We start from the raw sequence: 22,223 nt of genomic DNA on the forward strand, positions 1-22,223 counted from the left end.
TTGGCTAACAGCTAAACTTAAGGTCATCTTTGTTTAGGCTAGTGGTTCTCAAAGTGTGATCCCTGGACCAGAAGCATCAGTGAGATCCAGGATCTTCTTAGAAATGTACATTCTCAGGCCCTGCTGCACACCTACTCAATCAGAAAATCTGGGTGGGCCCCAGCAATCTGCATTTTCACAGCTGATGCTGATGAATGTTCAAGTTTGAGAACCACAATGGCTTAGACAGCCCTTCCTTCTTTCTGGAGAAAAGATCACAGAGAGAATTTTTTAATAAGAGAACAATATTTTTCTGAGTCATTAAAAATAATAGAATTATTTACTTGCAAGCAATACTTATACTGATTACAGATTCATGAAGGAGAGTCCTCTAAGGACATCTTCAAGCAACAGATCAGCTCAGCCTAAGTTATTACGACAAATATAAACTTATACATTTTTGTAGTTTAGATTAGCCTTCTTTCTAAGTAGTCAGAGTTAATAAGATTGTATACTATAAATACTTTAAGGCAGGCCTACAAAACTGAAATAGAACAGATATGCTCTGGCTTGTGAAGATTATCACTACCAGGACATGATCACAGGTTGTCTGCCAAAGAAGCCATTTGAACTGCAAATACAAAATTACAGCCTTTCCGAACACATTGATATGAGGCTCTCATGTTGTTTTTAATGAATGTTAAGTAGATATATTATGATGATCATTTTGCAATATATACAAATATCAAATCTTTATGTTGTATACCTGAAACTAATATAATGTTATATGTCAACTACATCTCAATAAAAATGTTTATAACTTTACAAAATTACTATGTGATACAATATAGGTTTGTTTTACCTTGTAAACCAAATACACAATTGTATTATTTAGTTTGTTGAATGGGTAGATGTGGTATGAAAAGATTGCGATCCCCACTTAGAAAATCCTTTCTCAAAGGATGCTCCGGATGATTGGTCATAGGAACCCACAAAATTCCCACATTAATTTTCACCACTACCAAAATAATCACAAGAGGCTAGGAACGGCTGTTCTTTAATGTGAGTACCCAAGAACCAAAGAAACTTCTCCAAACCTGTAGTGCATTTTCCTTTCTTTTTTGTTAATGACTCTCTGCCAACAAATTTGTGTATGGACCATGCCCAAATATGCATCAGAAGACTACTAGAAACTCCTGAAATTCTGCATTAGAGATTCTGAATTTGTGATAATACCTTTGCCGTATCTGGCTCTGTTCCTTCCTCTAAGTTCTCCTTGAGGTGAGCTGTCTCACATTGAGGGACATAATTTTGCTCCTCACTCCTTGCAACCTGCTGCTGAAGTTTTGAGTTTTCATTTTTTACTTTGTTGATCTGCTGCTGGAGTTCTGTATTCTTAGCCTTTTCGTTGTCGGATATGAGCTGCAAATTTTGAACTTGAGTAACCAATTTCTCAAGTCTAGATTTCAGTTTCTGTCTTTCACCCAGGTTTTCCTTTTCACGTTTCTGAAATTCCTCCTGTAAAGACAGGAACTCTTGTTCTCGGGTCTCTTTTTCCTTTTTCAACAAGTCCAGAGCAGAAGTGGTGGCCTTTTCCAGTTCTCCTTTGAGTTGCTGCAGCCTCTCTACCTCTTTTCTTTCTTGCTTAAGGCTCTGTCCATCTCCATGCACTGATTTGCAGCTTTATTTTTTTGTTGCATTTCAGTCATGTACCTTTCCTGTAGACTAACATAATTGCCCTTGATCTTCTTAAACTCTAGCTGTAAGGTTTCCTTTTCATTCCTGGATTCCTGAAGATGTTTTTGGGTGTTAACTAAAATCTCATGCAAATCCTGCAATGTCTTCTGTGTATCATTCTTCTCTAGCATTACTCTGTATTTGTCTTCAATTAATTCTTCAACATTCTCCTTTAGCTTATTGATCATGTCCACAAACACGTGCTGTTTAGTTGTCTTCACCTGCAGTTCTTCAATCTTCTTCTCTAAATACATGTTACGACGCTGTAGGTCTTGGATCAGAGTTTGCTGTTCTTTGTTAGTATGTTTTAATTTTCGTAGGACTTCGTTTAAAGCCATGTCCTCTTCCAGAGGTTGTGCGCTTTCCAAGCTCTGCTCTCTGTCGGGTGTCATGCAGTCCTCCCAAGATGCTCCACCACTCCAAGAAATGCCTGTCGGAGACCAAGTTGAGATAATCTCTGGACTCTCCCTCCCCTCCACTGCGACTTCCTTTTGGTGTCTGACTGACATCTCAGGAATATCTGTAGAATTCTGTATTCCTTTTGAAGAACCTGCAATCTGTAAATTATAGTAAATAAAATAAGTATGAAAGAGTCGAAAGATCATGAGCTTTGAGGTCTGGCCTTGAATCCAAGATCCCTAGTTTGGTATTCTCTGTTCTGAAATAACAATGACAACATCTACTTCCAATACTGATGTCTAATTAACAAAAATACTTAAGTATTAATTGCTGAATGTATGTACAGCACCTAATAGCACAGCAGAGCACAAACACTAGGTATATGATAGAGATATGTATTACACTTACTTTTACAGAGGAAAAATTAAACTTTGATACTCTCACCATTTTCTATGACACAAACTTTTCTGAATACATATAACTTCCTTTGACTTCAAATGAATTAAAACAGATTTGTCCATCACCTTAGTCTGCAAAGCCTTTTTTAAAAGTTTATTTTCTATTGAGGTAACACTGGTTTATAACATTATGTAAGTTTCATGTGTAAAACATTATATTTCTACTTCTGTATACCCTACAGTGTACTCACCACCAAATATTTAGTTTCCATTCATCACCATACAGTTCATCCCCTTTACCCACTTCACTTATTCTGTTCATTTGAGTTTTTTCCATGTATGAGTGAAATCATATATTTGTCTTTCCCCATCTGACTTACTTCACTTAGCATAACACCCTCAAGATCCACCCATCCATGTTGCTGCACATGGCAAGATTTCATCTTGTTTATATGACAGTAGTATTCTATTGTAAACATATAAAACATTCTCTTTATCCATTCATTCATTCACAGGCATTTAGGTTGCTTCCATATCTTGGTTATTGTAAATAATGCTGTGATGAACATAGGGGTGCATATATCTTTTCAAATTAGTGTTTTCGTATTCTTTGGGTAAATACCCAGAAGTGGAACAGCTGGACCATATGGTAGTTTTATTCTTTATTTTTGAGGAGTCTTCATACTGTTTTCCATAGTGGCTGCACCAATTTACATTCCCACCAACAGTATAAGAGGGTTACCTTTTCTCCACATCCTCTCCAGCATTTTTTTTTTGCATTTTTGAACTTTATTTTTTTATACAGCATGTTCTTATTAGTCATCCATTTTATGCACATCAGTGTATACATGTCAATCCCAAATGCCCAGTTCATCCCACCACCCCCACTCCCACTGCTTTCCCCCTTGGTGTCCATATGTTTGCTCTCTACATCTGTGTCTCTATTTCTGCCCTGCAAACCAGTTCATCTGTACCATTTTTCTAGGTTCCACATGTGTGTTAATATACGATATTTGTTTTTCTCTTTCTGACTTAGTTCACTCTGTATGACAGTCTCTAGATCCATCCACGTCTCTACAAATGACCCAGTTTCATTCCTTTTTATGGCTGAGTAATATTCCACTGTATATATGTACCACATCTTCTTTATCCATTCGTCTGTCAATGGGCATTTAGGTTGCTTCCATGACCTTGCTATTGTAGTGCTGCAATAACCATTGGGGTGCATGTGTCTTTTTGAATTATGGTTTTCTCTGGATATATGCCCAGTAGTGGGATTGCTGGGCCATATCTCTCCAGCATTTATTATTTGTAGACTTTTTGATGATGGCCATTCTGACCGGTGTGAGGTGATAACCTTGTGGTTTTGATTTGCATTTCTCTAACAATTAGCAATGTTGAGCATCTTTTCATGTGCCTGTTGGCCACCTGTACATCTTCTTTGGAAAAATGTCTATTCAGCTTCTCTGCCCATTGTTTTTTTTTTTTCTTTTTGCGGTATGTGGGCCTCTCACTGTTGTGGCCTCTCCCGTTGCGGAGCACAGGCTCCGGATGCGCAGGCCCAGCGGCCATGGCTCACGGGCCCAGCCGCTCCGCGGCATATGGGATCCTCCCAGACCGGGGCACGAACCCGTATCCCCTGCATCGGCAGGCGGACTCTCAACCACTGCGCCACCAGGGAGGCCCTCTGCCCATTTTTTAATTGGATTTTTTTGTTGTTGAGTTGTATGAGCTCTGTATATATTTTGCATATTAACCCCTTATTGGATATATGATTTGCAAATATCTTCTCCCATTCATCAGGTTGTCTTTTTTTTTTTTTTTTGCGGTACGTGGGCCTCTTACGGCTGTGGCCTCTCCCGCCACGGAGCACAGGCTCCGGACGCACAGGCTCAGTGGCCATGGCTCACGGGCCCAGCCGCTCTGCAGCATGTGGGATCTTCTCGGACCGGGGCACGAACCCGTGTCCCCTGCATCGGCAGGCGGACTCTCAACCACTGCGCCACCAGGGAAGCCCTGTCTTTGTATTTTGTGGATAGTTTCCTTCACCGTGCAAAAGCTTTTTAGTTTGATGAGGTCCCATTTGTTTGTTTTTGCTTTTGTTTCCCTTGCCTGAGGACACGTATCCAGAAAGATATTGCTAAGGCCAATGTCAAGGAGTATACTGCCTATGATTTGTTCTACAAGTTTTATGGTTTCAGGTCTAACATTCAAGTCTTTAATCCATTTTGAGTTTTGTGTATGGTGTGACATAGTCGTTTCTTTTCTTTCTTTTTTTTTTTGCATGTGGCTGTTCAATTTTTCCACCGTTTATTGAAGAGACTATTGTTTCTCTATTGTACATTCTTTGCTCCTGTGTTATAAATTAATTGTCCATATATGTGTGGGTTTATTTCTGGGCTCTGGACTCTGTTCCATTGATCTATGTAACTGTTTTTCTGCCATATCATGCTGTTTTGATTACTATAGCTTTGTAATAAAGTTTGAAATCTGGGAGTGTGATACCTCTACCTTTGTTTTTTCTTAGGATTGCTTTGGTTCTTTGGTGTCTTTTGTGATTCCATATAAATTTTAGAATTGTTTGATCTACTTCTGTAAAAATATCCTTGGGATTTAATAGGGACTGAATATTTGATAGAGACTGAATAATATGCATTGAGTATGTAGATTGTTCTAGGTAAATGTTAATTTTTCTAATCTATTAGCATGGAGTATCTTTCCATTTGTGTCTTCTTCAGTCTCTTTCAACAATGTCATAGTTTTCAGTGTACAGATCTTTCACCTCCTTGGTTAAATTTATTCCTAGGTAGTTAATCTTTTTGTTGCAATTGTAAATGAGATTTTCTTAATTTCCCTTTCTGCTAGCTCATTGTTAGCATATATAGGAACACCACAGATTTTTGTATGTTGGTTTTGTACCCTGCAACTGTTCCTTTATTATTTCTGACAGTTTTTTTTGTGAAGCCTTTAGAATTTTCTATCTATAAAATCATGTAACCTGCAAATAGTGAGAGTTTTACTTCTTCCTTTCCAATTTGAATGCTTTTCGTTTCTTTTTCTTGCCTAATTGCTCTGGCTAGGATTTCCAATACTATGTTGAATAAGAGTGGCAAGAGTGGGCATTCTCATCTTGTTCCTGATTTTAGGGGGATAGCTTTCAGGTTTTCAAATTTGAGTATGATGTTAGCTGTGGGTTTATATAGCTTTTATTATGTTGAGGTATGTTCCTTCTATAGTAATTTTATTGAGAGTTTTTGTCATAAATGGGGGTTGAATCTTGTTAAATGCTTTTCTGCATCTATTGAGATGATCATACAGTTTTTATCCTCCATTTTGCTAATGTGATGTATCACGTTGATTGATTTGCAGATGTTGGACCATCCTTGCATCCCTGGAATAAATCCCACTTGATCATGGTGTATGATTCTTTTCCTGTATTGTTGTATTTGGTTTGCTAATATTTTGTTGAGGATTTTTGTATCTATGTTCATCAAAAATATTGGCTTGCAATTTCTTTTTCTGTGTGTTGTCTTTGTCTGACTTTGTTATCAGAGTAATGTTGGCCTCATAGATTGAGTTAGGAAATGTTCTCTCCTCTTCAAGTTTTTCAAAGAGTTTGAGAATAGGTATTAAATCTTTTTTGAATGTTTAATAGAATATATCAATGAAGCCACCTGGTTCTGAACTTTTTTTTTTTGAGGTTTTTGATTACTGTTTCAATCTTTACTAGTGATTTGTCTATTAAGATTTTCTAGTTCCTTTTTAAAAATTTATTTATTTTTATTAGTTTATTTTTTGGCTGCATTGGGTCTTTGTTGCTGCACACAGGCTTTCTCTAGGGGCGGCGAGCAGGGGCCACTCTTTGCTGCGGTGTGCGGGCCCTTCACTGCAGTGGCTTCTCCTGTTGCGAAGCTTGGGCTCTAGGTGTGCAGGCTTCAGTAGTTGTGGCATGCGGGCTCAGCAGCTGTGGCTCGTGGGCTCCAGAGTGCAGGCTCAGCACTTGTGGCTCATAGGCTTAGATGCTCCACAGCATGTGGGACCCTCCCAGACCAGGGATCAAACCCATGTCCCCTGCATTGACAAGTGGACTCCCAACCACTGCACCACCAGGGAAGTCCATTTCTTCTTGATTCATCTTCGAAGGTTGTATGATTCTAAGAATTTTTCCATGTCTCCTAGGTTGTTGATATATAGCTGTTCTTAGTATTCTCTTATAATCGTTTGCATTTCTGTGATATCTGCTATTAATAGTCTCTTTTGTTTCTGATTTTATTTAGCCGAGTGCTCTCTTTTTTTCTTAGTGAGTCTAGCTAAAGGTTTGTCGATTTTATCTTTTCAAAGAACCAGCTCGTAGTTTCATTGACCTTTTCCATTGTCTTTTTAGTCTATTTCATTTATTTCCACTCTGATCTTTATTATTTTTTTCCTTCTACTGACTTTGGGCTTTGTTTGTTCTTCTTTTTCTTGTTCCTTTACGTGTAAGTTTGGATTGTTTGAGGGGTTTTTATTTCTTTCTTTTTTTGGCTGCACCATGCAGCTTGTGGGATCTTAGTTCCTGAACCAGAGATCGAACCCGAGATCGAACCCATGCCCTCTGCAGTGGAAGCACGGAGTCCTAAACACTGGACCGCCAGGGAATTCCCTGAGATTTTCCTTTTGTCTTGAGGTATGCCTGCATTGCTATAAACTTCTTTTAAGAGCTGCATCCCTATATGTAGTATTTTTATCTTCATTTGTCTTCAGGTAACTTTTTATTTCTCCATTGATTTCTTCATTGACCCAATAGTTGTTCAGTAGCATGTTGTTCAGTCATGAACATTATCTGTGATTTTTCCAGCTTTCTTCTCCTAGTTGATTCCTAGTTTTATACCATTGTGCTCGATATGATTTCAATCTTCTTCCATTTATTGAGACTTTTTTTGTCCCAACATATGGTGTATCCTTGAGAAAATTGCATGTGCACTTGAGAATGTGTACTTTGTTGCATTTGGATAGCATGTTCTGTACAAATTTAACAAATACATATGGTCTAATGTTTCATTTAAGGCTGATGTTTCTTTGTTGACTGTATGATCTATCCATTGGTGTAAGTGGGTGTTAAATTCCCCTACTATTATTGTGTTGCTGTCAATTTCTCCCTTAGGTCCATTAATAATTGCTTTATATATTTTGGTGCTATGTTAGGTGCATACCTATTAATAAATGTTACTTCTTCATGAATTGTCCCCTTTATTATTTTTATATGTCCATCTTTGTCTCTTGTTACCTTTTTTGGCTTGGAGTCTATTTTGTCAGATGTGAATATAGATACACTTTCTTTTAGCCCCCATTTGCTTGGGGTATCATCTTCCATCCCTTCATTTTGAGCCTATGTTTATCTTTAAAGCTGAGGTGAGTCTCCTGGAGAGAGTATATAGTTGGGTCTTGTTTTTCATATATATTTTTGGTGGGGGGAGGGTCTTGTCTTTTAATCCATCCAACCACTCTGTGTCTTTTGATTGGTGAATTAAATCCATTTATTTTTAGGATGATTATTGACAGATGAGGACTTGGTACTGCCATTTAATCTTTTGTTTTCTGATTGCTCTCTATCTCCACTGTTTCTTTTTTGTGTTTCTGTCTGCTATTTTTTGGGGGGGTGGTTTTCTATGATGTTTCTCTTTTTTATGTTTCACGTATTTGCTCTAGATTTATGTTTTGTGGTTACCATGAGGTTTGTATAAAACATCTCATAGATAAGACAGTCTTTTTTCTGCTGATAGCATCTTATCTTCATTTGCCTATACAGGTTCTGTCCTTTTCCTCTTCCCCTCTTGTTTTTGTTGTCTCAAATTATCCCTATTTATGCGGTGAGTCTGTTACCAAATTGAAGTAGATATCGTTATTTTTTCTCTTTTTCTCCCTTGATATTTCTGCTATATTACAGTGTTAACAATCTATTCTGACATAGAGTTGCAATTTTCTGATTCTATTTATCACCTTACTTGAAGTTTTGTGTATTTTGCCTTTTTGTTTTTGGCATAAGAGCTCCTTTCAACATCTCTTGTAAAGCACGTCTAGTGTTGATGAACTCCTTCAGCTTTCGCCTGAGAAAGCCTTTATTTCTCCTTCATATGTGAATAATTTTGCTGGATAAAGTGTTTTTGGTTGACAGTTTTTAATCTTTCAGTATTTTGAGAATGTTATTCCACTCCCTCCTGGCCTATAGAGTTTCAGCTAAAAAATCTGCTGATAGCCTAATGGGGGTTCCTTTGTAGGTAACAATCCTTTTTTCCCTAGTTGCCTTTAAAATTCTTTGCCATTGACTTTTTTTTGTATTTTTAGTAAAATTTTTATTAGTTTTCCTTAATGTTAACATCTTATATACCATGGCACATTTGTTAAAATTAAAACAAAACAACACAAATGCATTGCTATTAACTAAACTCTAGATTTTACCAGTTTTCCCACTAATGTCCTTCTTCTGTTCCAAGATCCAATCCAGGGTATCACATTGTATTTAGTACCTCTTTGTCATTGACTTTTGACAGTTTTAATATAATGTCTTAGAGAAGACCTTTTTGTGATGAGGTGATTAGATGTTCTCTTGGCTTCATGGATTTGTATGTACAGTTCCTTCCTCAGGCTTGGAAAATTCTCAGCTATTATTATTATTTTTTAAACCTTAATCTTTTTACATCCCTGATATGCTGTTGGTTTCAGTAATCTTTATTTTTATTTTTTTCTGAAAAAACCTTTATTCCAACAGGGCTCTTTCTAGCAGTTAATTTCAGGATTAAAATGAGCAAAAATTCAAAGAGTCACGCTCCAATTATAAATCTCTGTTGTCATCACAATTCGGCTATGATTAATATTTTGAAAACTGAAAAATCTTAATTTGATCTCCAAGAAAATTAAGCCAGGTAAAGAAAATTAACCTGAAGTGTTCTATGAACTTCCTATTCACTTGAAGACATAATCTTATTTTTTTCCACTTAAATATTTTTCTTTTATTGTGACATATACCTTATATAGAGAAGCAGGCACAAAACACTGGAGTTTACTTTAAAGAATAGTAATAAAGTAAGTACCCATGTAGCCACCATCCAGGATAAGAAGTAAAACATTTCTCCCCCTGTGCCTTTTCCCAAAAGGAAAAGGCCCACGGGTATACATTTTTTTAAAATTTATTTTTTGACTGCCCTGCATGGCATGTGGGATCTTAGTTCCCTGAGCAGGGATCAAACCCGTGCCCCCTGCAGTGGAAGGTCGGAGTCTTAACCACTGAGCCATCAGGGAAGTCCCTCAGCTATTATTTCTTTAGATAAACTGTCTGCTCCCTTCTTCTTCTGGGGTAACCCATTACCCTACTGATATCCCTCCTAAAACAGTTGTATAGCTCTCATAGAATTTCCTTATTTTTTAAAGACTAACTCTCTTTTTCTACCTGTATCATTTCTAGATTTCTATCCTCAAGCTCGCTAATCCTCTCTTCCATAGGGTCTGCTCTATTTCCAAGGCTTTCTAATGCATTCTTCATCTTGTTTATTGAGTCCTTCAGCTCCAGAATTTGTTTGGTTCTTTTTTAGAGTTTCAATATTTTGGTAAAATATTCCTTCTGTTAATTAATTTGATTCCTTAGCTCACTGAACTGCCTGATTTTCTCATAGCTCCTTGGGTTTCTTTATGACAGTTATTTTGAATTCTCTATCAATTAGATCTCAATATTCCATGACTTTAAGTTTGGTTTCTGGAGAATTATCATTTTCTTTTTGTGATACAGTGTTACTGTGGCTCTTCTCTTCCTTGGTGCTTGATGAGTTGTTCCTCTGCCAGTGCATTTGAAGTAGCAAACACCTTTCTTCTTTAGATAAAGATTTTTTTTCCCCTCTCTTGATTCTAATGATTCAATAGGTTAGAAATTAGAGGTCTTTCTTCTGTTTTCCAGCAGGTGGCATACGTAGCACAAGTTTTTGGTTTCTCTTACCTGTGCTACCTCTGGTTACATTTGAGAGCTGGCACCTTCCACCCTCCATGGCCTCTGAAAGGTGCCCTTGCTATTGCTGCTTGTGCCTCTAGGGTGGTTGGTGCCTTGTTGCTGCTGGTGCTGCTGGGGCACTGGGATGGTGGTGGGCACTTCTGCCACGTCCAAGATCCCCTGAGTCGCAGGCTCTGCCAACATGGGGGAAGGGGAAGAGAGTGGGGATCATGCGCACCCTGTTGTGCCTGGTGGTGTCAAGTTCGTGGATGCTGCCACTGTGGGCTGGATTTGGGGGGGGCAGAGTTATGGGTTCCTCTGCAGCTGGAGAGGTGAGGTAGTGGGCCCCACTGCCACTGCTGCCTAGTCACCTACGGTTGGCTAGTGCTACTGTGGCCAGGAGGCTTGAGTCACGTGTACCGCCTCTCCTGCTGCTACTGGGTAGCAGTAGGCCGTGGGCTCAGCCGCCATGGCTGGGGGACCAGGATTGCAGGCACCATCTCCACTGTTCCCCCAGTTCTGCCTCCTCTATGCATTCCAGTCCACCCTCCTTTAGATGTACAGCTGCATGGAATTCTCCAGCACCCTGGTATGTTCAGCAGATGCACGTTTGTTGAGTTGTGGATGTTTTACTAGTTGTAGATTGAAGGGCTCAATCCACCATGATGTGGACGACACTCTCTTGTGAGGCCTCTTTTGAATAAAGACTTTTTTATTCCTCATTAAACCATTACCTTACTATGCTATGACTCCTGTGAACATTAGAAAGTCAGACGAACATACCTCATGATTGACTTTCTGCCTACAATACAGTTTGCGGGGGGCGGTTAAAAAAGGACAGTAAGTTGTAGTAAGAAAACACTAAAATGAACATGACATAACAACCCAGTAAAAGGTCTCTTAAGGGGTGGGCTAAATAACTTTCTAGAATTTAGGGATACTGGATCCTTATATTTAGTGTTTTTTTCATTGTTCTGAGATAAAGACAACTATCCTTACTGAGGCCTACAAAGTCCTGATATTGACCTTGATAGCTAATCCATGCTACCTTTCCATCCTCATCAACAACATCCCTCTTCTCCCTCCAACCTAGCAACATTAAGCTTCCTTCAGATCCATGAATGAAGGTACCATGCTCCCTGCAGCCACAGGGTTTTTGCACTTGTTGTTACTTGTGCATGGAATGCTCTCCCACCCACTGTTATCTAACTACTCCCACTCATCCTTCAGAGCTGAGCTCAATTACTACTACACTTCAGGGAAGCCTTACCCAAACTCCCCGACCAGGACAGGAAGACTCCCATCTTACTTTTAGTCACAGCACCTGTCATAGTTGCAAGTTTATATGTAATTTTACATAACATTATATACAATTTATATGTAACTTTTATTCACAGAACTTACCACAGTTGAAAGTTTACATTTACTTATGTGATTATTTAAGTCTATCTCCTCTACTAGGGTGTTCTTTTCATGAGGACAAAACCCACATCTTTTTGGTTTTGGTTTTCTTTTTCAGCCATTTTATAACCAACACTTATCACAGGGCCTAGGACATGATAGATGCCTGAAAGTTTTTATTGACTGACTGAATGGCTAAATGCAATGGGAAATAGGAAGGAACAATCTTGAGAAACCCTAATTAAACAGCTTTTTAAAATGTTATTTTCCAGAACTCAAAACAGGTAAATAAAGTTCTCTTGTAAATGCTCCTTCCAAATAAATGAACAAAAAACCTGCTTATACTTGTAAATGATACATAACAGCCATAGCTTTCTCACCAAACTCACAATGATAAGGCATTGTTTATGCTATTCTTGGATTGTTATCTATTTGCCCACACAAATTCTTAAATTTTTTATTTTTTTATTCAGAGAGGACATAGACTTTATACTGTTGGCATCTTCAGTGCTCTTAGGATACTACATACCCAGAATCAACAATTCAAAGACAAATTAATGTTTTCACTTTGGTAGAAAGATAAACATTTTTTGCTTGTCAGCAGTAATCCCACATGATAGAAAAACCATAAACTTTTCTTGTCAAATAATTAATACCTCTGTACTTCTTCCTCTTCTAACCTTTTCCTACTGTAAACTCTGAGTTCCAATCAATATGATTCACCAAATATAAAAGCTTAGTATATTCAAGGCATCATGCAGATGCTAGGGTGCATAAAAGAATAAGTAAGACAGAGCCCTGACCCTCAAAGAAATTATCATTTGGTAGAACTAATCCCCAAGTATGGACTTGATTTTATGAGAAAAAAATTGTTTCTAAATTGAGTAAGATCTCAGAAGGCATTTTCCCCGGAGAAGCAATGTCCCTCATGCTGATCAGATGATTTAGCACTACTTACAAAAGTCTCAGATTACATACAGTGTTTTTTGTTTGTTTTTTAAAAACACATTCTTTAATACCCTACAGGCTGTACTAACCATTAAAAATCTTACCTCCTCTGTTTTATAATTAGCTCTCAGATGAAGCAGGTTAAAGCTATTCTCCTTATAAAGTGCTTGTTCAACATCACTGGGTAAATTTTCCTCACACAAGAAGCCTTGAGGTTGACTACGGTTGAGGGCAGATTCCATGGCAGTACTATTAGCCGGTGACATTTCCATGAATTTCAGCATCTCTCCACTACAGTGGATTAGAGGTGGCCTTCTAGGAGGTTGTCTGACACACTTAAGAACAAGTTGATCTTTATTTGTGGAAGTGCTAGTTCCCTTTGGATTTTCTTCCTTAAATGAATCTTCCTGTATATTGGTGTCTTCTGCATAATTAAATACATGACATTGCAATTCTGGCTCCTCTGTATAAGATAAGCCTTCTGTCAGATTTTGAAATGTTTCCATTTCATTATTAAATGCTTCTGTCTGATGAAATTTGCAAAGGGGTTCAAATTGTCTGAAGGAAGAAATGCTGGTGTCAACTGGCTGAGTTAGTACATTCTGTGAGTAATTTCCAATGTTGACATCTCATTAGAAAGAGAAAGATGGAAATAAGAATTAGCTGACCTGAAATTTATGACTTAACAGTTATATTTACATTTATGAAATCAACTGTAGGAGGCTTTTATGAATTACATATATTTCAACCTTTTTCATTGAGTGTATTTGTACTAGCAGACACAACAAAACTTTTTTACGTGGAGGAAAAAGTCATCAAGGGACTGCTACAAAAAAGCTTGTTATCTATCATTCTTGTCAAATACCATTGCAACAAATTCCAAGACATCTTCAAAATTCTTTCGTTGTACTGTAATTTTAAAATGTTTCAAAACAATACAAACACACAGCACACAGTACAATAGCAAACACACATAAACTCATTTAATCTCACAACAATCTCATGAGCTAGGTACTGTTATTACCCCTGTTTTACAGATAAGAAAACTGAAACATAAGAGATGTTAAGTCACTTGCCTAAGGTCACAGAGCTGGTAAGCAGTGCATCTGGGATTCCAGAATACTATTTCTAAATGCTATGCTATACTGTTTCTCAATATGACAAATTACCCAGATTTAATACATTTTAAAAAATCAGAAGCAAATAAAGACAAAATGGAAAGAAGTAAAGTGTTACAAAATTAATAAATGACCCTTCCCCTCTACCTAAATTCCCTTCTTTTCCCCTCCCCAGAGAGAACTACTATACTGAAGCTGGTAAGTATTAATTCTCCCCATCCATATTTTTCCAATTTTACTACTAATTTAAGTACCCTAAATAACACATATCAAGTTCTCAGACTTTCTCATTTTGTGACACCTTAAAGTCTGTCATTTTTTCACAGCACCCCTAGACCAAAAGAAAAACTTAACAGTTCCATTTATTAAGTAGTTAAGCTCAAACAACTATTTTTCCTAACAACTTAGTAGCTGTTTAAAAATACACATAAACTGAAAGAGAAAAATATTTTTTTTCATTCTTAAAGAACCAAACTTGCCTGCTAGTTGGGTACATGACTAAGCACAGCACAATGTCTCAAACCTTGGAATCAAGCTGGAAGCCAACCCTCACTTCCGACTTCACACTGATTTTCAGGAAGTACTTGCTTTTTATCACAGCAACCTCCAAAAACCCATCTATGCAAACAAGGCAGTATAGAAAGGATTATAGTATGGTTTTTATACTGAAATAGTGAACTATCTTAAGCTACTAGCTTGTGGGGTCCAACAGATGTCCAGTATCACTGTTTTCTTCAAATTTCAAAATATCCTGCAGCACCCTGAGCAAACTGTGGGTATACACTATTATTTTGTTTTAAAATTTTATATAAATAACATATTTTATATATATCCATATAAATGTCTATTTCACTTAAATTTTTGCTTTTCAGACTTCGCCATGTAAATACATGTAGATATAGTTCATTCTAAAGGATTACCCTTTATTCCCTTTCTGTTAGATATTTGTTTCTAATTTTGCTATTAAAAACAGCACTGCAGTAAACATCTGTATACACATTTCCTTGTACACTAATTTAAGAATTTTGGGGGGTTCCCTGGTGGCGCAGCAGTTAAGAATCAGCAATCCCTAACAATTCATGTAGCTTATTCTCAAAGTTATGTTACTTCTACATAAGATGAAAGGGTTTATTAAGTAAATTAAATATTAAGAGAAATATTTTAAATGTTTGAGGAAAACATTGGTTTAATCATGAATAGTGTATCAAGTATGGGGACCTAAATCATGCTCTTAAAAAATTCTTATCTCTTATTAAAGTCAGCTGGTTACAAACCTCTATTCAAAAATGCTTTTTTATAGCATTTTTCTACTTATTGAATGCATTTGAAGTACAAAAAAACCAAATTATATATATATATTTTTTTTTTCGGTACGCGGGCCTCTCACTGTTGTGGCCTCTCCCGTTGCAGAGCACAGGCTCCGGACGCGCAGGCTCAGTGGCCATGGCTCACGGGCCCAGCCACTCCGCAGCATGTGGGATCTTCCCGGACCAGGGCACGAACCCGCGTCCCCTGCATCGGCAGGCAGACTCTCAACCACTGCGCCACCAGGGAAGCCCCCAAATTATATTTTATAACAATCTGTGTTTTAGACGTGTTGCTGAGACCGTTCCTTCTAATTAGATTTTAAAAGTATCAAGAATAACATACTTTTAAAATAAAATATAGCACTATTGACATGTACTGATGTTATATTTATACAAACTTTTTGGAACTCCTACACATTGAATTTTCGAGATCACTTCTAACACTAGTATTCTATATTTAACTAAAACACGACTTTCTTTTGTTCCTTTGGTCTATGCATTTTTTTATAAAGAATAAAATGCTCAGTGAAACCCATGAGGAACGACCTCCTCATATAATTTAAGACATTCATTCTTTATAATTCAATATATAGTGTCTTGGTCCCCGATTAACCCTGTAATACTATGACAAAAATTTTTTTCAAAATGAAAATATTTCTTTATAGTTATAAAAAATAATTTTGAACGCTGTCTAAAAAGAGAAAGTAAAAAACACTCAAAAGCCCACCACCCAGTGAGAAGCAGTGTGACCATTTTTCCATGTCAAGTATATATCTATACTATCAAATTTTAGGGTTACATATCGGCTATACATCTGTACAATAACTAGGACCCTACTGATGAAAATTTAGGTTGTTTCCAATGTTTAGTTATTATGGAGAATTATGCAAATATCTCATTTGTATACTTGTCTAGAGGTAGAATTAAAAGTAAAACGTGCAGTTAAACTCTTGATTTCCTACCACTAAACAGCCCTTTAGAAAGTTATGCCAATTTATGGCCTGAATCACATGAAATTGTCACTATTTGTCCATTTTCAAACTATAGAAAGGCAATTTCATATGGCACAACCTAATACAGTGCTACTATTTCCCCACACTCAAGATAACAATTATCGAACATTTAGAACATTAATGAAGACCTTGAGGTATTACAACCTTTTATTTTGTGAGAAAGGGCACTAGGAATGTTCATATAGATACAAAGGAAGTCACTTACGTACAGGGCACAGTCAATGTCATTATGAATCATTTGCAAGCTGACATAGTGGAAAATGCTCTAGACCAGATGATGTGATCTGAGTCGTTGTGCCCAGGTCCCCTGGCTGCACTCATGGGACTACATCAGGATGCTAGAAAGGACTGGTTTCAACACTCTATTTGTAAGACTCTACCTTTCTTTGTACACTAATGGAACTGGGAAAACCAAACCCTATATTCCCCTCCTCTACACCTCCACTGGAGATTCTTTTATTATTCCTCATATTTTTTAATGAAATTTAATACAGAAGACAATGTGAAGGATGAAGACATTTAAACCTCCCAGAATTTATAAGCAATGCACATCTGAGGCAAGTCTGAAGTGGTACTGCTGGTTTCCATAAAGAAGGGAGAATCTAAGTGAGTTAAGTCTCAGAAAAGACTGCTGAAATTCATAGCATCTGCTTCTGACATGCTTTCTAATTTTTCATGAGAAGCATCCACTTTAAAAGGTACAGGATCTGAAGGTGATGACCAAACTTTCTGATAGTCCTTGTTCCTAACTGTTGAATGATGAAAGGCCTCTTTAAAAAAAACATAATTTTAGGGGCTTCCCTGGTGGCGCAGTGGTTAAGAATCCGCCTGCCAATGCAGGAGACACAGGTTCAAGCCCTGGTCCAGAAGATCCCACATGCTGCGAAGCAACTAAGCCCATGCATCACAACTACTGAGACTGCACTCTAGAGTCCGTGAGCCACAGCTACTGAGCCCGCGTGCCACAACTACTGAAGCCCACCTGCCTAGAGTCCATGCTCCGCAACGAGAAGCCACCGCAACAAGAAAGCCCGCGCACAGCAACGAAGGCCCAATGCAGCCAAAAATAAATAAATTAAATTAAAAAAAAAAAGAATTTTTGTCTAGGCTCTGGGTATATACCTAGAAGTGGAATTGCTGGATTATAGGAAATATATATCTTCAACTTTACTAGGTATTGCAAAGTTACTCTCCAAAATGGTTGTAGCAATTTACACTTCTACCTTTGCTTTACATCTCTCCAACCCATGTCAGACTGACACATATGAAATGGTATTTCGTGGTGTTTTTAGTGTACATCCTTTCAGGTATTTAATGGTCTTGCAGGTTTCCTTTTCATGACCTATTAGATACTATGTCTCCCCAAAACTCTTATGTTGAAGGCTTAACCCCCAGTAGCTTAGAATGTGATTGTATTGAGATAAGGCCTTCAAAGAGGTAATTAAGGTTAAATGAGGTCATAAGTGTGGGGCCCTGGTGCAATATGACTGTTGTTCTCATCAGAAAAGACACCAGGGAGGCACAGAGAAAATGCCACATGAGGCTATAAGAAGACAACTGTCTGAGAAGCCTGAGGAGAAAACTCCGCTGGCACCTTGATCTTGGACTTCCAGCCTCCAGAACTGTGAGAAAATAAATTTCTGTTGAGGCACCCAGTTTGTGGCATATTTTGTTATGGCAGCTCTACCAAACTAATAATACAGTTTGCCTGATTTTCTATTGATTATATGCGTCTTTTTCTTATTGGAGTTCTTTATTTTGTATATTAATCCTCTGTGAATTGTATACATTGCATGTATTTTCTCTTAGTCTGAGGCTTGTTATTTTACTTTCCTGATTATAATTTGGTCATACAGAAATGTTTTTCATTTTAAAGTAGTCAAATGTGTTGATTATGGTTTATATTTCTTGTGTAACTCTCTGAGCCTCACTTTTCTCATCTGTAAAATGAAAGTAAAAACATCCCTACTTAAAAAGAAAAAAAAAGCCCTATTTCATAGAATTGTGGATTAAACGTGATAATGGGGCTTCCCTGGTGGCGCAGTGGTTGAGAGTCCGCCCGCCGATGCAGGGGATGCAGGTTCGTGCCCCGGTCCGGGAAGATCCCACATGCCGCGGAGCGGCTGGGCCCGTGAGCCATGGCCGCTGAGCCTGTGCGTCCGGAGCCTGTGCTCCGCAACGGGAGAGGCCACAGCAGTGAGAGGCCCGCGTACCGAAAAAAAAAAAAAAAAAAACACGTGATAATGTACATAAAGTGCTTAGCATAGCACCTGACTATTATTATAACAGGACACACACACAGAATTTTAGTTTCTCTGTTTGCATATTGCCGACAAAGAGATACTCACCACCTAACAAATTGCCTAGTGTGCTACAGATTTCTTCGGAAAGTGTGAGTTTAGACTCATTTTTCCTTTTTATATACTTTATTTCATTCTGTATTAATAACAAAAAGGCATTAATATTAATACTTCTAACTTCATAAGCTTCTTCTAAAGGTGTATGTACATTGCTATATAATTTTTCTTTTAGTATTTTTTGTTGCAAGGGTAGAATGTGCTTTCTGGTATCTTTCCCCACTGTATATCTGAACTCCCTTCTAATTAAACCATACTAATAGAGTTACAATATTAAATCGCAATTAAGTAAGTATCTTGCTATTTCAATCTTTTGGGTTTTTCTGGTAAATCAAATCATGTTACTATAAACATTCAAATATATGATAACATATATATCCCTTACTGATAATTCTTTGATGTTTATTAAATCTGGTCTAAACAACTTTAAGGTAGTTTTTATTCGAGTCATTTAACATTGTACTAGCAATCTTAACAGCAACTACAACAGTAGTTGTGCCACAACTACTAAGCCCGTGCCTAAAGCCCATGCTCCGCAACAAGAGAAGCCACTGCAATGAGAAGCATGCGCACCGCAACGAAGAGTAGCCCCCGCTCGCCGCAACTAGAGAAAGCCCGCGCACAGCAACAAAGACCCAACGCAGCCAAAAAAAAAAAAAAAAACAGAAAAGAAAAACATAATTTTAATGTCTATTCGTATATACAAACAAAAAGCTGTTTTCCACTTCCCTCCTCATATTAAGAAGGCAACAAAGTTCACTACCCTAAATTTTAAAATATCATTTGTGAAGTCATTGGAAAAACATAAAATTAGTCTGAGTATGTTACAAAGTCACGGTAACTTTGTATGGTAGTAAATACTAATTTGGACAAAAACAAGTCAGTATGTGTGGCTACCATCCAGTGATTCCCTAAAAGGTTTGGGACCCAGAAGGTGAAGGGATCTCTCAATTACTTAATCAAAAGATATTTACAGGGCCTCCCTGGTGGCGCAGTGGTTGAGAGTCCGCCTGCCGATGCAGGGGATACGGGTTCGTGCCCCGGTCTGGGAGGATCCCATATGCCGCGGAGCGGCTGGGCCCGTGAGCCGTGGCCGCTGGGCCTGCGCATCCGGAGCCTGCGCATCCGGAGCCTGTGCTCCGCAACGGGGGAGGCCACAACAGTGAGAGGCCCGCATACCACAAAAAGAAAAAAAAAAAAAAAAAGATATTTACAAAATATTATCAGAGACCTATTAGGGTCCACAAAACACTGTATTTCTACTTACCTGATACTTTCTATTCTAATACCTCATTATCAAGTCAAATCCAACACTGAACATCAGTTTTTCCTCCCTTCCCTATGACACACTTATTCTCTCAGGCACTTGGGTTTGAAAACCAGGAGACACCTTTGGCATCCTTCTACCTCATCACCCATGGGCTACTCAGTTACCAAGTCCTTTAAAAATGTTCTTCATAACCCATGCTTTCTTTCCCTCCCTACGGCATCATACTGGTCCGTATTCTCATGACCTCCTCAGGTCCGTCAGGGGATGGGAGCAGAAAACAGGTCCAAACACAGAGTCCAAATTCTTCTGCTTGACTTCCTAGGTCTTCCATAGCCTGAACCCACATTACCCACCCAGTCCTCCTCTGCTCAAGTCAGATCAGGCTTCCTTCCCTGCAAATCGATCACGCTCCTTACCATCTCAGTAGTCTGCCCTGTTAAGTGCTCCTCCCTCCTAAAACCTTCCTATCTACCCATTCACCCAGTTTTTTAATTCCTACAACGTCTTTAGTCTAAACTTCCATCTCACAAGTCAGCACTTATTCATTGACTGTTTTAGTCTTCACCATTCTTTCAAGGGTGTTAGTGTCTGCACTCACATACTATACAGACCTCAGGAGGAGCCCATTAACGTTTTTTCAATATCCCCTACAGCAAACCAACCAGTGTTGTTCAGAGAATATATAGAATCAATCCTGCACTTAAATGACTTATTTCTATTAAAACTTTTCAATCTGCAGCCACTTAACCACTCCCCTGGGGTATTTTATTGAATTATCAAATTAATAAGTAATTCGCCGAGGTTTAATTTTTTTTTCAAACCTGTCATCATTTGGTTAAGGATCAATATAAAAAAAAGCCAGGAAGCCAAGCCGGCTGGGCAGGATTGGTGAGAGGCCAGACTTTATAATCGCCTTTTCCTCTGTCTTCCAGATACATAAATACTGCCTGGGCTGTGGTGAAGGGGGTCTGAAACATCCTTCTTTTGTTTTCCAAATGTAAAAAACCGCCAAGGCCTTATTCCTTCAAAATTTTTTGTTCGCGAACCTAGAACTCCCAATTATAACACTTTTACAACTTTGTTCGTATGGCATAATCTACCAATTTCTTTTTTTTTTTAGTTAGGCTTCCTTTTTTCATCTTTCATTCTGTCCTTACCCGATTTATGCTAGACTTAAAAACAACAACAACAAAAAAAACTTGTTCAAATGACAGATATTCCAGAGACACTCCTAAGCTGTTTTAGGATGGGTGTTAAAAGAGGTGTCACTGGGGCTACTGGCAAAAATTCTCAAGTGGTTTTTTTTCCTTAAATTTTCAGTCGTATGTCAAATTTTAAACTTCTGAAAAGCAATTGTCTTATTTTCACCTCACAACAACGCAACAAACTTTTCAGGTCGCACAAGTGTGCTCACTTCCAGGGTCCATAGTTGCTCGGCTCCACAGTAAGGATTTCGGGCTGCCTCCCTCCCTCCGCACTGGGTAACAAGGAAGGGGGAAGAACGCTTTCAACCTTGCCCACGCATGGCTCTTCACACCTCGTATTGGGGATGCGGCAGCGCTGGAACGTCCCACTGTGACGTCGGCCCGGCCGGGCCCGCCCCTCGCGGCCGCAACGGCGCCCGCCCCGCTCCCGCGCCCTCTGACCCTCTCGAAGTTTCCATACACAGAGTTGGGAGGTTACCCGGTGTGAGACCCCACGTCCAGCAGCCCCGGGCTAGGTGACGAGAAAGCGTATAGCCGACTCGAAAAGCCCCGTTAGAACAGTCGGCCCAGCCTCGGCGGGGAACGACGGGAACACGAACGGCCCACAAGCCTCGGGTCCCTCTCGCGCCCTGCGGCACGCGAGCTTCCGGCGCTCAGCCCGGCGCGGGGGCGGGGCTTCCGGTGGGAAGACGAATTCCGTTCTGGGCGGGGCTTCCTGTCCGGGTGGCTCGGGTGGTAGGTTTGGAGCCCCATCCCCCGCACGTGGCGTGCGCTTTGGGCGCGGGGGCTTTTGAGCGGTTTGCTAGGCGTACGTCACGCGCAGAGGCCGTTGGATCGGCGGGTAGAACCGTCCCTGTGCCGTTTCTGCCCCGGCGCAGGGCGAGCGGCCGCCGGTGGCGCTGAGGCTTGGCGCGCTTCCGTCATGGACTACCGGCGGCTGCTGATGAGTCGGGTGGTCCCGGGGCAGTTTGACGACGCCGACTCCTCGGACAGGTAGGCAGCCGTGAGTACACCGACGCGGTGCGCACGGTGCTCTCTCTTCCGCCGCCACGGTCCCTTTGGGGAGTTGACGCTTGTTTGTGGTTTGGAGGGAGACTGATAATTCATCACTCGGGGCCTCTTTTCACAGCCTTT

The 22,223-nt window shown here is 39.2% G+C and overlaps 2 protein-coding genes across 5 annotated transcripts in view; one reads left to right on the forward strand and one right to left on the reverse strand.

Annotated features, from left to right (window-relative positions):
- Nucleotides 1-938: 938 nt before the first annotated feature.
- CAGE1 (cancer antigen 1) lies at nt 939-21,842 on the reverse strand. Its single transcript, XM_060110553.1, is given in 5 exon segments — nt 939-1,613; nt 1,616-2,273; nt 12,924-13,377; nt 21,299-21,600; nt 21,696-21,842. Coding segments are annotated over 5 exon segments (1,986 nt in total). The 3' UTR covers nt 939-1,188.
- Nucleotides 21,792-22,223, forward strand: part of RIOK1 (RIO kinase 1) — a 30,026-nt gene continuing 29,594 nt past the window's right edge. For 3 of the 4 annotated variants that reach the window (XM_060109271.1, XM_060109272.1, XM_060109273.1), the window contains exon 1: nt 21,792-22,082. In XM_060109271.1, coding sequence (XP_059965254.1) covers nt 22,012-22,082 — 71 coding nt within the window. In that variant the 5' untranslated portion in view covers nt 21,792-22,011. The remainder of the gene's footprint in view (nt 22,083-22,223) is intronic. The other variant, XM_060109274.1, reaches the window with a different exon arrangement.

This window comes from Mesoplodon densirostris, chromosome 10 (assembly GCF_025265405.1).
Source record: "Mesoplodon densirostris isolate mMesDen1 chromosome 10, mMesDen1 primary haplotype, whole genome shotgun sequence".
Lineage (NCBI taxonomy): Eukaryota > Metazoa > Chordata > Mammalia > Artiodactyla > Ziphiidae > Mesoplodon > Mesoplodon densirostris.